The sequence below is a fragment of the Myotis nattereri genome (assembly GCF_964212035.1).
Source record: "Myotis nattereri genome assembly, chromosome: 5".
In the NCBI taxonomy this organism is placed as follows: Eukaryota; Metazoa; Chordata; class Mammalia; order Chiroptera; family Vespertilionidae; genus Myotis; species Myotis nattereri.
In genome coordinates, this window is record NC_138080.1 from 43,081,766 (window position 1) to 43,093,960 (window position 12,195).

At 38.8% G+C, this 12,195-nt stretch overlaps 1 protein-coding gene across 1 annotated transcript in view; it reads left to right on the forward strand.

Moving 5' to 3' along the window:
• Window positions 1-12,195, forward strand: part of LOC308520346 (putative ATP-dependent RNA helicase DDX60) — a 90,678-nt gene that overhangs the window by 29,896 nt on the left and 48,587 nt on the right. Inside the window, exons 13-16 of the mRNA XM_081092835.1 lie at window positions 1,204-1,370; window positions 9,202-9,451; window positions 11,226-11,389; window positions 11,927-12,082. Of these exons, the coding sequence (XP_080948961.1) occupies window positions 1,204-1,370; window positions 9,202-9,451; window positions 11,226-11,389; window positions 11,927-12,082 (737 nt within the window). The remainder of the gene's footprint in view (window positions 1-1,203; window positions 1,371-9,201; window positions 9,452-11,225; window positions 11,390-11,926; window positions 12,083-12,195) is intronic.

Consider the following 12,195-nt stretch of genomic DNA (forward strand, 5'->3'; position numbering starts at 1 on the left):
ACTCTGACATACTCATTCAGTATCTAGCCTATGAATTGAGAGTTACTGTTTGCCTAGTTTTGGGCTGGGCTCCGGAAATCCAGCAGGGAACATGAAAGATATATTCCTGCTCTTGTAGTGCTCATAGTTTAGCAGGAAATAGAAGATGTTAAACAAACCACTGCAGAGATACTCATTTAAAACTAGAGGCCCAGTGCATGAAATTCGTGCATGGGTAGGGTCCCTAGGCCTGGCTGGCGATCAGGGCCAATTGGGGCCTTCCTTCATTCCGTGCCGCCCCCTGGTGGTTAGCAAACATCATAGCAAGTGATCGAACTCCTGGTCTCTTGGTTGAGCACCCGAGGGGACACTTGGCATATTAGCCTTTTATATATAGAGATTATGATGACTACTACAATCAGGTGCAAAGGGTATACCAAGGGTAGGCTTGAGGGATTGAGGCATTTTCAAACCAAATCTGAGCAATGAAGATAGTTTTGCAGGTGTATGGTAGTGGTGGGGCCAATAAGGAAGTAGCCAGAGGGCCTGTAGCACAGAGAGTGATGTGAGATGGGTCTGAACCATGCAGCCTTTAGTGAGGATTCTGAATAATGGATGAACAACAGGAAGCCAGTAAGATGTTCAAACCACATGAGCAACACGATTGGGTTATATTTACTCCGGCAACAGCGTGGAGAACGATAAATTCCTATTAGTTGTGTGCAGTACTGCTGCACATTTCCTGGAATTTGATTAGCTGTTTTAGCCAAATGTTTCTGACCTAATTTGGGGGTGGTTTTCAGAGACCCTGTTTCTAAATTGGAAGCTCTTCCAGAGTGTTCATGTCCTTTGTTCTCGACACTATGCCCAGAGCCATCCAAAATGCCAAAGAGCTAAAGTTTCTTTTGTGGTTCTGATATCCTAGAAGAAAAGGAAAGTGTAACCTCACCATTGACTTATTCTATGGGATGTACCCATAATGCCTAATAGGTTGTACTAAAGTGAAAATGACAAGACACTGATTTAGATTGTACCATGTTATTTAAATATGGCTCAAATAATTTGAGTTTGTCTATCTCAATCTCTAACGTGTCTATAATTAGTGCAAGTTTTAAGTGTTTGCAAGTGTTTGTCAAAGACTTTTTCACAAATGCTTTCTAAATGAAATTCTTATTTATAAAGAGCATTGTCAGCATACTTTAATGGTGTATTTATTTCCTACAGCTAAATCCAAGGACGCCAAAGGAATAAGGGACATGCAGAAATTACATCATTTTTATCATGTCTTTGGAAAATCTTTGATAGGAAGTAACAAATCAATGAGGATTACAAGAGGAAGTGCTCTGCCACCCCCAGAAAATTCTTCAGTACAAAAGAAAAAAAAACACCAGGTACATTCTTGATCTATTAGGTCTTGTGAGGATCCTATTGTTCAACTCATTCCATATTGGATCTTCATTAACAATATCCATCATTGTGCACATGTGTTATCAGAGAAGTAAAACACCCCATTTTCTAAAAATAAATAATAACTGTCAAATCAAGTATACTCTAAATACTAACCACAAATTACAAAAGATACTTTTAAAATACTTGTAAAATGGGAAAAAAAAGTGTAATGATGCCTGGCCTGTGTAGCTCAGTCATTGAGTGTCAACCTATGAACCAGAAGTTCATGGCTCAATTCCTGGTCAGAGCATAGGCCGAGGTTGTGGGCTCGATTCCTAATAGAGGGCATGCAGGAGGCAGCCAATCAATGATTCTCTCTCATCATTGATGTTTCTAACTTTCTCTCCCTCTCCCTTCCTCTCTGAAATATATATATTTAAAAGTATAATGGAGAAAACAAAATCCTAATAGGACTTTAACATTTTAGTGCATTTCCTGTAGTCACTTTCCCTTCCTGTTATTAAAATTTTTTAAAACACATTTTTGTGGCTGTATAATCTATAGTATGGCATGCTATATTTTTGTTTAATGATTTATTTTGAAATGTAGAAAAACAGGTAAGAAAAAAGGGGAGAAAAGAAAAGTCTATACTCACATTCTACAGATAAACACTATTAACATATTGACCTACAAAGTTTCATTTTTGTTCATTATGTGCTTTTTTTTTTTACAAAAAAGTTCCCCTATATACTTTTATTTCCCCACCTATCAATATAAAGTGATCATTTTTCAGTGTCATTAAATGTGCTTTCATAATAGCGCATTGTTTTGAAAATTTAAACAGCTTTTTATTATAAAGGTCAAACACATTCAGTAAATTTAGATTATCTAGAAAAGTATCACAAAATCAATAAAATTGTGCCACACTCCCATGGTTACTTTTTTAAAAAATATACTTTTTTTTGTTATTACTATGGCTGTTACTATTACAGATGTCCCTTTTCCCCCACTTTTCCCATCTCTACCCACCCTACCCTCTCCCCTTTGACCATCACCACATTTTTGTCTGTATCTATGGATTATGCATATATGTTGAGTTAATCTATTCACCTTCTTTCATTCAGTCCCCATCACCTCCTTCCCCTCTGCTAGCTGTCATTTTGTTCCATGTATCCACGCCTTTGTTTCTATTTTGTTCATCAATTTATTTTGTTCATTAGACTTTCCATATAAGTGAGATCATATGATATCTCTTTTTCTCTGACTGAATTATTTCACTTTAGCATAATACTCTCCAGCTCCATCCACACTGTTGCAAAAAAGATTTTCTTCTTTTTTAAGGCTGTGAGTATTCCATTGTGTAAATGTACCATAGCTTTTTTATCTACTCACTAGTGGCCTGGTGCAAGGAATTCGTGCATGGGGGGGGGTTCCCTCAGCCTACTCTGAACCCTCTCCAATTGGAGACCCCTTGGGGATGTCCTACTGATGACTTAGGAGAGTGGGGAGTGGGCCTAAGCCACAGTGTGTCCTCCCTCTGCGGGAGGTGACCGGTGGGCTGATTGAGATGGTGTGGGCAGCGAGTGGCTGGCCCCACCCCCAATTGCGCCATGGCCACTGGTGGCCTCCCTCTGGGTAAGGCGACCCCAGCAAGCCTATCTTGGGATGGTGCTGGGTGGCCCTGCCCCGAATCGCCCCGCTGCTGCCGCTGCCTGTGGCCTTCCTCTGCAGGAGGCGACCAGGTGGGCGATCATGGGATAGCGCCAGCCCCCATTGCCCTGTCACTGCTGGTTGCCACCCCCCCACCCCATTGGCATCCCCTCCCTCTGCCTGCTGGCATGCGCCTTGGCTGGCCTGGCAACACCTGCTCGCTGTCCCCGCCCCCCACTGACCAGTTGTTCTGCTGTTCGGTTGATTTTCATATTACACTTTTATTATATAGGATTGCTTTACTTGGAGGGAGATTTATCCACCAAAATGAGCTCTACAAGGAGTGTTTTTCAAGGTGTGGTCCTACATTTTAACAGGCAACCCAGATGAGTGTTATGCATTGGATTATTTGAGAGGATCTCTTTTGAAGTGTGACACTTCAGTAAAGAGACATTGGCTCATTAACATTATGCCTCTGGCATGACCACATTCAGTATTTGATTTTTATTGTTAAAAATTGAGCACCCAATATCTCTTTATCAATGTATATAGGCTCATAATGTTTCCACATCTTGAAAGTCCCCATACTCACAGAGCATTGAATGACTTTGATAAGTATTTTTTTAATATATATTTTATTGATTTTTTACAGAGAGGAAGAGAGAGAGATAGAGAGTTAGAAACTTCGATCAGCTGCCTCCTGCACATCCCCCACTGGGGAAGTGCCCACAACCCAGGTACATGCCCTTGACCAGAATCGAACCCGGGACCTTTCAGTCCGCAGGCCGACGCTCTATCCACTGAGCCAAACCGGTTTTGGCTGATAAGTATTTTTAAGGGATCATGCAGGAAAGCTAATTTAGGTGATAGGAATGTGTAGTAGATAGATAGATAGATAATATCCTAGATTAGGAGAAAAGATGGCACATTAGCCTTACATGGTGGTGGCTAAAGGCAGAAAAATAAACGTTGCAGCAAAGAAAGAGCACTAAGTCTGTCTTCTGTCCTAATTGTTTGGCTATTGCTAAACTAAACAAGCTCCCTTACACTGTTCCTTTTCCTCAATACCTTCTCCCAATTATTAGAATCACCCATTCAACGAAGTTGCCCAAACTGGAAACCTGGGCTAATACCATTTGCTTTGTTTGCTTTCATTCCTGTGTAATCAGCCAAATAGTTCTGTAAGGTTTCCTCATAAATATGTCTGTGATCCACTGCCTCTGTCTAATCCTAGTTCCAAACATCAGCCTCTCTTTTTCTTGGGCCCTAAAACACTGCAACTGTCTAAATTGATCCTTCCCACAGCCACCAGAATGGCTCATTTGAAAGGAAAGCAAGACCAGGATGCTCCCATGCTTGACATTCTTCACTTTTCCTCCTTCTGTGGAATAAAATCTAAGCTCCCTGCTATGGTATATAAGACCCTCAGTGGTCTGTCCTCTGCCTACTACTTAGGCGGCTACGGAGGTCAGGCCTGACTGGTGCGGTGGGCGGCTGGGACCCAGGCATTGACTTGCGCAGCACCGGCCGCAGTGGAAGTCAGGCTTGATTGGCACGGCGGCCGGCCAGGACCCGGGCCTGACTTCCTCCCCAGACCCCCCATGTCCCCCTGCCTGTGTCCGCTCCAGGGCCACCCAAGCTAGTGTGGCAGCTCGGCCAGCCCCAGGACCCCCTGCCCCACTGCCTGTGTCTGCTCCGGGCTGCCCGAGCCGCCATGCAGGCTCGGGCAGGGCCCCCTGTCTCTGTCTCCATCTACGCTCTGGGCCTCATCTGCGTGTCATAACCTCCTCCTGACGGGTCATGACTGTTATGGCATCTCAGCCTAATTTGCATATTACCTCTTTATATACACAGATGTACTGATGGAGATTCAGGCTGTTTCCAGATCTTAGCTATCTATATATAAAAGGCTAATATGCTAAGTGTCTCTCCTACTGGTCCAACTGGTCACTATGATGCACACTGACCACCAAGGGCCAGACACTCAACACAGGAGCTACAGAGCTGCAGTGACTTTGCAGCAGTGGTTCTCAGGTGACTCACCCCAAAACCATAGGAGGGAGTCCGATTCCACCTTTGGTCATGGGTTATGTTGTTGCTGGTGCACTGTTGGCCCTGAATCTGGTTTACTACACACTTGCATTTGTGTTCCACATCCTGGACAATAGCAACTTTTCAGAGTGCCCTCTCTCACTCTGGGACCCCTTGGAGGATGTCGAAGAGCCATTTTTGACCTGATCCCCACAGGCCAGGCCCAATGACCCCATCAGTCAAAGGGACCCTGCTCACTTCGCAGATGCCGGGGAGGAACTGCAGGAGGTTGGATCCAGGGCGTGTCCAGCCCATCTCACCTAGTCTCACCCCCAGGCCACCTTCTAGTTAATTTCCTTTCAATGTACACGAATCCATGCACCGGGTCACTAGTTGTAAATAACACTGCTATGAACATAGGGATGCATATATTCTTTCTGATTGGTGTTTCAGGATTCTTAGGATATATTCCCAGAAGTGGGATTGCTGGGTCAAAAGGCAGTTCCATTTCTAATTTAAAAAAATATTTTTATTAATTTTTTAGAGAGAGAGAGAAATATCAGTGTGAGAGCAGAACATCGATCATCTGCCTCCTGCACTTCCTCCATAGGGAATCGAGTGCAAAACCCGGACATATACCCTGACCAGCAATTTCAGGGGTAACCTTTTGGTACACTGTCCTGGGCTCTATTTTTAATTTTTTGAAGTAACTCCATACTGTTTTCCACAGTGGCTGCACCAATCTGCATTCCCACCAGCAGTGCAGCAGGGTTCCATTGTCTCCACATCCTTGCCAGCACTATTTGCTGATTTACTGATGGTAGCATTCTGGCAGGTGTGAGGTGATATCTCATTGTGGTTTTAACTTGCATCTCTCTGATGACTAGTGACATTGAGCATATTTCATATGTCTATTGGCCATCAGTATGTCCTCTTTGGAGATGTGTATATTCAGGTCCTTTATTTATTTAAAAACATACATTTTTATTATTGATTTCAGAAAGGAAGGAAGAGGGAGAGAGAGATGCAAACATCAGTGATGACAGAGAATCATCTATTGGCTGCCTTCTGCATACACCATACTGGGAATAGAGTCTGTAACCTGGGCATGTGCCCTGACTGGGAATCAAACCATGACCTCCTGGTTCATAGTTCAATGCTGTACCACTGTGCAACACCAGCCTTGTCATTTGTCCATTTTTAAAATTAAATTGTATGTCTTCCTCATGTTGAGTTGTATAAGTTATTATTTATTTATTTACTTACTTATTTATTCATTTCCATCTCAATGTATCCTCCTACACCCTCTTCCATCTCCACCCATCCCCCTTATCCCTACTGTCTGGCAAATATACACACAAACAATTTTAAAATTTTCATATGGTTTTATAATTTTTTCCTATTAATGTGTTTTGAAGAACTTTTTATTTCAATGAGCTAGGATAAACTTTAAAAAATATTTTTCTTAATATTCCATAATATATTTATATTTCCATTTTTAATATTAATGTTTCCATTATTTTACCATTATAACCTGTGCTGTGATAAACATAATTTTATCAGAATCTCTCTACAGTTTTTTAATTACTTAGAGAATTGTTGGATCAAAGGCTATGAAAAATTTTAGGGCTTTTGATATACATTTGATATTCATTTTAATATACATTCTCATATAAGAGGGCTGTCCAAAATTTTATTCTTATTTTAACATTACTACAAATAATAATACATTATTGAGTTATCAAACTCTAATGTGAAAAACACTGTGTTGAGTTACATAGTGAGTCATCGACCCAGGATGTACCCGAGAACCTGCCTGTTTATCCACTCAGCTATAATGATTAGCATCATCAGTGTATGGGAGTGCTTGTTTTCTTCTTTATTCCTCCCAATCAGAGGTTTTAATTTCAATTCTTTCAACACCAGTGATATGAGAATCTTTCTGAAATTTTGAGTCCACTTGTGTTTGTTCTCCTATCAGTTTCTTTTATGTCCTTTACTATTGCTTATTCATTGCTAAGAGCTATTTACAACATCACATCTTTGTCATATACATTTAAAATATTTTCTTAGTCTTTATTCTCTATTTTGTGCTTAAGGAAGTTCATTTTTTCTGGATGTTATTGATGTAGACCTCTCTCTTCAGAGATATCTTTTTACCTCTGGTTAGGCGGTGTCACTCCCAGGAGGAGTTAACATCACTTAATTGGTACTCTGGTGTTCTTGAGATGGCCCATTGTCTCCATATTACAGAGGTGGGAGGTGAAGGAAGGAGAGTTAAATAAGGACTTGCCCTCAGTTCTGGACAAGAAAATTTGTTACAGCGATTGGCTGTGGCAGCATTCTCTTTTGCATACTGTACTCCAGATATTACAATTTTAGACATGATGACTTTGAATTCCTTTTCAACTTATTATTTTTCTTCTTGGAATCACTGAGAAAAAGTGACACTGGTTTTTCTATAAAGCAGTGGTTCTCAACCTGTGGGTCGCCAACAATGAAAATACATCCTGCATATCAGATATTTACATTACGATTCATAACAGTAGCAAAATTACAGTTATGAAGTAGCAACAAAAATAATTTTATGGTTGGGGGTCACCACAACATGAGGAACTGTATTAAAGGGTCGAGGCATTAGGAAGGTTGAGAACCACTGAAAGCATAGCATGCTACTCTCCTGGCCAATTTTTGTAATTATACCACACTTAGCCTAGTTTAATAAAAGATATATATCCTAATTGGATATTAGTTTGAAATGGTTTTTCTTAGAACGAACCTCACAGATTGGAATGCCAGAAGACTGTTTTTCAGCATATGGATTAATAAAATAATAGCTGAAGAGATTAGCTAACGAATATACTGTATATGCATAGCCTGTGGACAACAGTGTGGTGATGGCCAGAGGGAGGGGGAATGGGGGCTGGATAGATGTGGGCAAAGGCAGGAGAAATGGGGGACATTTGTAATAGTGTCACCATTAAAAAAAATAAGCCCAGCCAATGTGGTTCAGTGGTTGAGCATTGATCTATGAACCAGGAGGTCAGGGTTCGATTCCGGTCAGTGTACATGCCGGGGTTGCAGGTTGTGGGCTTGATCCCCAGTGTGGGACATGCCAGAGGCAGCCAATCAGTGATTCTTTCTTATCATTGATGTTTCTATCTCCCTCTCCCTCTCTCTTCCTCTCTGAAATCAATAAAATATATATGTTTAAAAAAAAACAATAAAAAAGTAAGAAAATAAAGAAAGTGATAGCTCAGGATAGAAATAAGAAAGAAGGGAATGTGGAATTATCATGCTTGTATAAATATAGATGTTTGCATTTAATTATTCAGAACACCTAAGGTCCTCGGTGATACTCTACTTCCATGTGCTAAGTAGTGAACTGGTGGCTTAAGATATTAAATACTTATTTCAAAAAACATTGTATTGAAAGACATTCTCTCTTTGCCACATGTACTGAGAAGAGGAAGACCATTCTCAGCAATCTGACTGTCAACATTCCAGAAAATGGGACATCGCTGTGAAGGGACACACAGTTGCTATGAAAGGCCCTAGGCACCCTGCAAAGGGACGTCAATCACATCAATGTAGAACTCAGACTCCTTGGAAAGAAAAAGAAGAGGCTCCAGATAGTCCAAATAGAGAGAAATAGAGAGGAAGTGGCTATTATTTGCACTGTCTGTAGTCACGTACAGAACATGAGCAAGGGTGTTACATTGGGCTTCCCTTACAGAACAAGGTCTTTGTCTACTCACTTCCCCATTGAGATTGATACTCAGGAAGATGGTTCTCTTGTTGAAATTGGAAATCTCTTGGGTGAAAAGTATATCTGCAGAGGTCAGGTGAGTAGCTCATGCTCAGAAAGATGAGTTAATTCTTGAAGGAAATGGCATTGGACTTGTATAAAATTTAGCTGCTTTGATTCAGCAAACCAGGTAGTATCTATGTTTCTAAAAAGGAAACAGTTCAGCATACTGATGAATATTTGATCTAAGCTGTCCAGCTGTAGAAACAGCAAAACGCCAAATGATTCCTCAGACTTCTTTGTGACATTTTAAAGATGCAATAAAAGCTGTGTATTGAAAAAAAATCAAATGTATTACCATGGAAACATTTGTTTTACTGTTGATTTTTCTTATTTTTTTAAAGACAAATGCAGAAAAATTTATTGAGGAAAACCAAAAGAGACAGCTAGCTAAACTAGAGAAAAAAGAGGAAGAAAGATGGAAAAACTTGTCAGTATATATTGAAAAGGAAATGAAAGAAAATCCTAATTCTGGAATAAAAAAACTAGAAGATTTTCTCCAAACATGCCCTGTTAAATCTGTAAAATTTGCTGCAGAAATGGTAGGACTGGATGCCTGTTTCAAATTATGGATGGAATGCTGTTCAAAACCAGGTACATAAAATATTACTTTTAGAAATATCTTAAAATAAAAGGTCAGTAAGACCAGAGCAAAAGAGTTGATATTGGCCACATATACTGATTCTTCTGGCCTGTATGACTTTGGAAACTCTTGATGTCTAAAGGGTAAGAAGATTTCCTTTTGTTTGATTCAATAATAACATGGCTATGCGTGAATGTGATGCATATTGGTGAATAGATTTTACCTGAAATTCAATTCAGTAAATAGTTCTTCAAGGTCAGTCATGAGCTGAGTACCTTATTAGGTGTCCATGGGCTTCCGACCAGAAGAGCATAGGACCTGCTCTGAAGGTGCTTAATGATAGTCTCCTAAGGGACTTAGGCACATGCTGAACTAACTGCAACATAGTGTTGATAACCACAACCAAAGCTATATACAGTAAATTTTCATGTAAAGTCATCTGTAGGTTCTGTGACTTTAAGAAAATCAATGTATAGTGAAACTAATTTTACTACAGGCTAATTGATATTAACTGAAGTTAAGTTCCTAAGGCACCTCGTTAACATTATAATGAAATGATGTCGAATAAAATATTATTCGAGGGCCTAGCATATTTAGGGTGTCCCAAATAAATGTGTACACATTTTTAATAATTATAAAGGCAGCGTTTATTAAAATGCATTGCATTTTCAAAATTGAGCTATTAGCTGTTAAAGTGTGTATACATTTTTGGGGGGACACCTTGTATATGTATATAAATTCTCACAATTCTCTGAGGTGGTTCCATTACCCTAATATTACATGTAAGAAATTGAAATTCTAGGAGTACAAATTACATGCCCAAATGTCAGTGACAGAGCAAGAACTTTAATACAACATCCTTACTCCAAGAGGTATGCACAAATTAAATAATTAGTAAATTTGGGCGTAACAGTGTTTGGATGAGAACCAAAGAATGAATATTTTTGATTGGAGAGAAAATGAAAGATATTTATCTTTTAATTGTGTTCACAGGAAAGTAAATATTAAAAGAAAAAAAAAATGTTGCCCTGGCTGGTGTGCTAAGTGGTTAGAGCATTGGCCTGCTCACCGAAGGGTTGAGGGTTTGATTCCTGGTCAAAGGCACCTACTTGGGTTGCAGGTTCAATCCCGACCCTTGTGGGTCACATGTGAGAGGCAACCAATTGATGTGTCTCTATTACATTAATGTTTCTCTGTCTCCTCCCTCTCTCCCTTCCACTCTCTCTAAAAAATCAATGGGAAAAATATTCTTGGGAGAGGATTAATAACAACAAAAAGAATTAAAAAATGTCCATTCATCCATTCTCCATATTACTTCTTATGGTTAATAATAACTGCTGCCATTATTGTATCATTTTATATAAATTAATTTATTTAATCCTTATAGTAACCATATGAGGTGAGACTTAATGTCCCCAATTTCTATATAAAGAAAATGAAGTTTAGAAATGGAGCTTTTGAAGTTCCTAAATCAAATACAGGCAGGTTAAAATTGAATTTCAGATAAATAGCAATTTTTTTTTTACTGTAAGTAAATGTCATGAATATATATCTCAAATTGTATCGCCTGTATTTTTATTTGCTAAAGCTGGCAATCTTACTCTTACTTGAGGCCACGCTCTTCACTGTAATGTAATTGACTAGAAACTATGAATTCCTCAGTTATTATCAGTGATTCATATGATTATGCTTTTCTTATCCTGCAATAAAATTAAATCAGCTTTGGGGTTTTATTATCAATATCTTGTATAACTTGTTATGTATGACAATGTTTCTTTTAAACAGAAACAGAATCCAGAGATATGAACATAATAATTAACTTGATGAAAAGGATTCATATAATCCATGAAAAGCATTCAGAACTATTAAAAAATACAGATCGACGAAAATTAGCCAAATATTTAAAATACGTTGGATTTGACAACTTGGCACACTCTTTATATCCTCAGGTAAGTGCTATAGAAAATATTATGTGACATTCATATATGTGTGTGTGTAAAATATTCTATGGGATGTATTCAGAATTAATATCTATTAGATTAAATTGATGATTAGCTATGTATCATCCTGTATAGACACAGATCTCATAATTTTTATGGGTGTGTTTTTACATAGAATAAATGTTTTATTTGTACTAGGGGTGCTATGGTCCTCAATTTAAACACATATTTTATTCTGTATATGTGTATGTGTGTGTAGGGAATTGTTCATATTTAACAATATTCAAAGTTTATGTTGATTTATAATTAAAAGATTAACTTCATACTGCATTTTATTTACATTCTATAAAACATGGTACTGCACATAAAATAGTATCTAAAATTATAGTAAAGATATAGTATCTATATCTTATTCTTCACTGCTAATTCTGAACACTTGTAAAACATAAAATAATCTTGGTGAAGCAAACTTCACCATGATTGGTAATTTCCTTTCCCAGGATAAAAATGGTAAACATGAAAATCTAATATGTCATATTTACTTAGGTACAGGAATCAAGTACTGAGAAGGATATTTCTAAATATTCAGTTTGTATGGGAGCAGCTCGGTTTCAGTTAACATATATGGGCCATTACTTACTTCGAGAAGAAAGAAGTGATCCAGATCCCAGGGTGCATCATTTTATACCAGACACATGGCAGGTATTTCCTGAAAAGATCTGCAGCATGGAAAAGTGAGGAAACTCGATGGAAACAGTTGGTTCACATCACATTGTGTGTTTACCACCCCAAGTCAAGTGCCCTTCCATCATCAT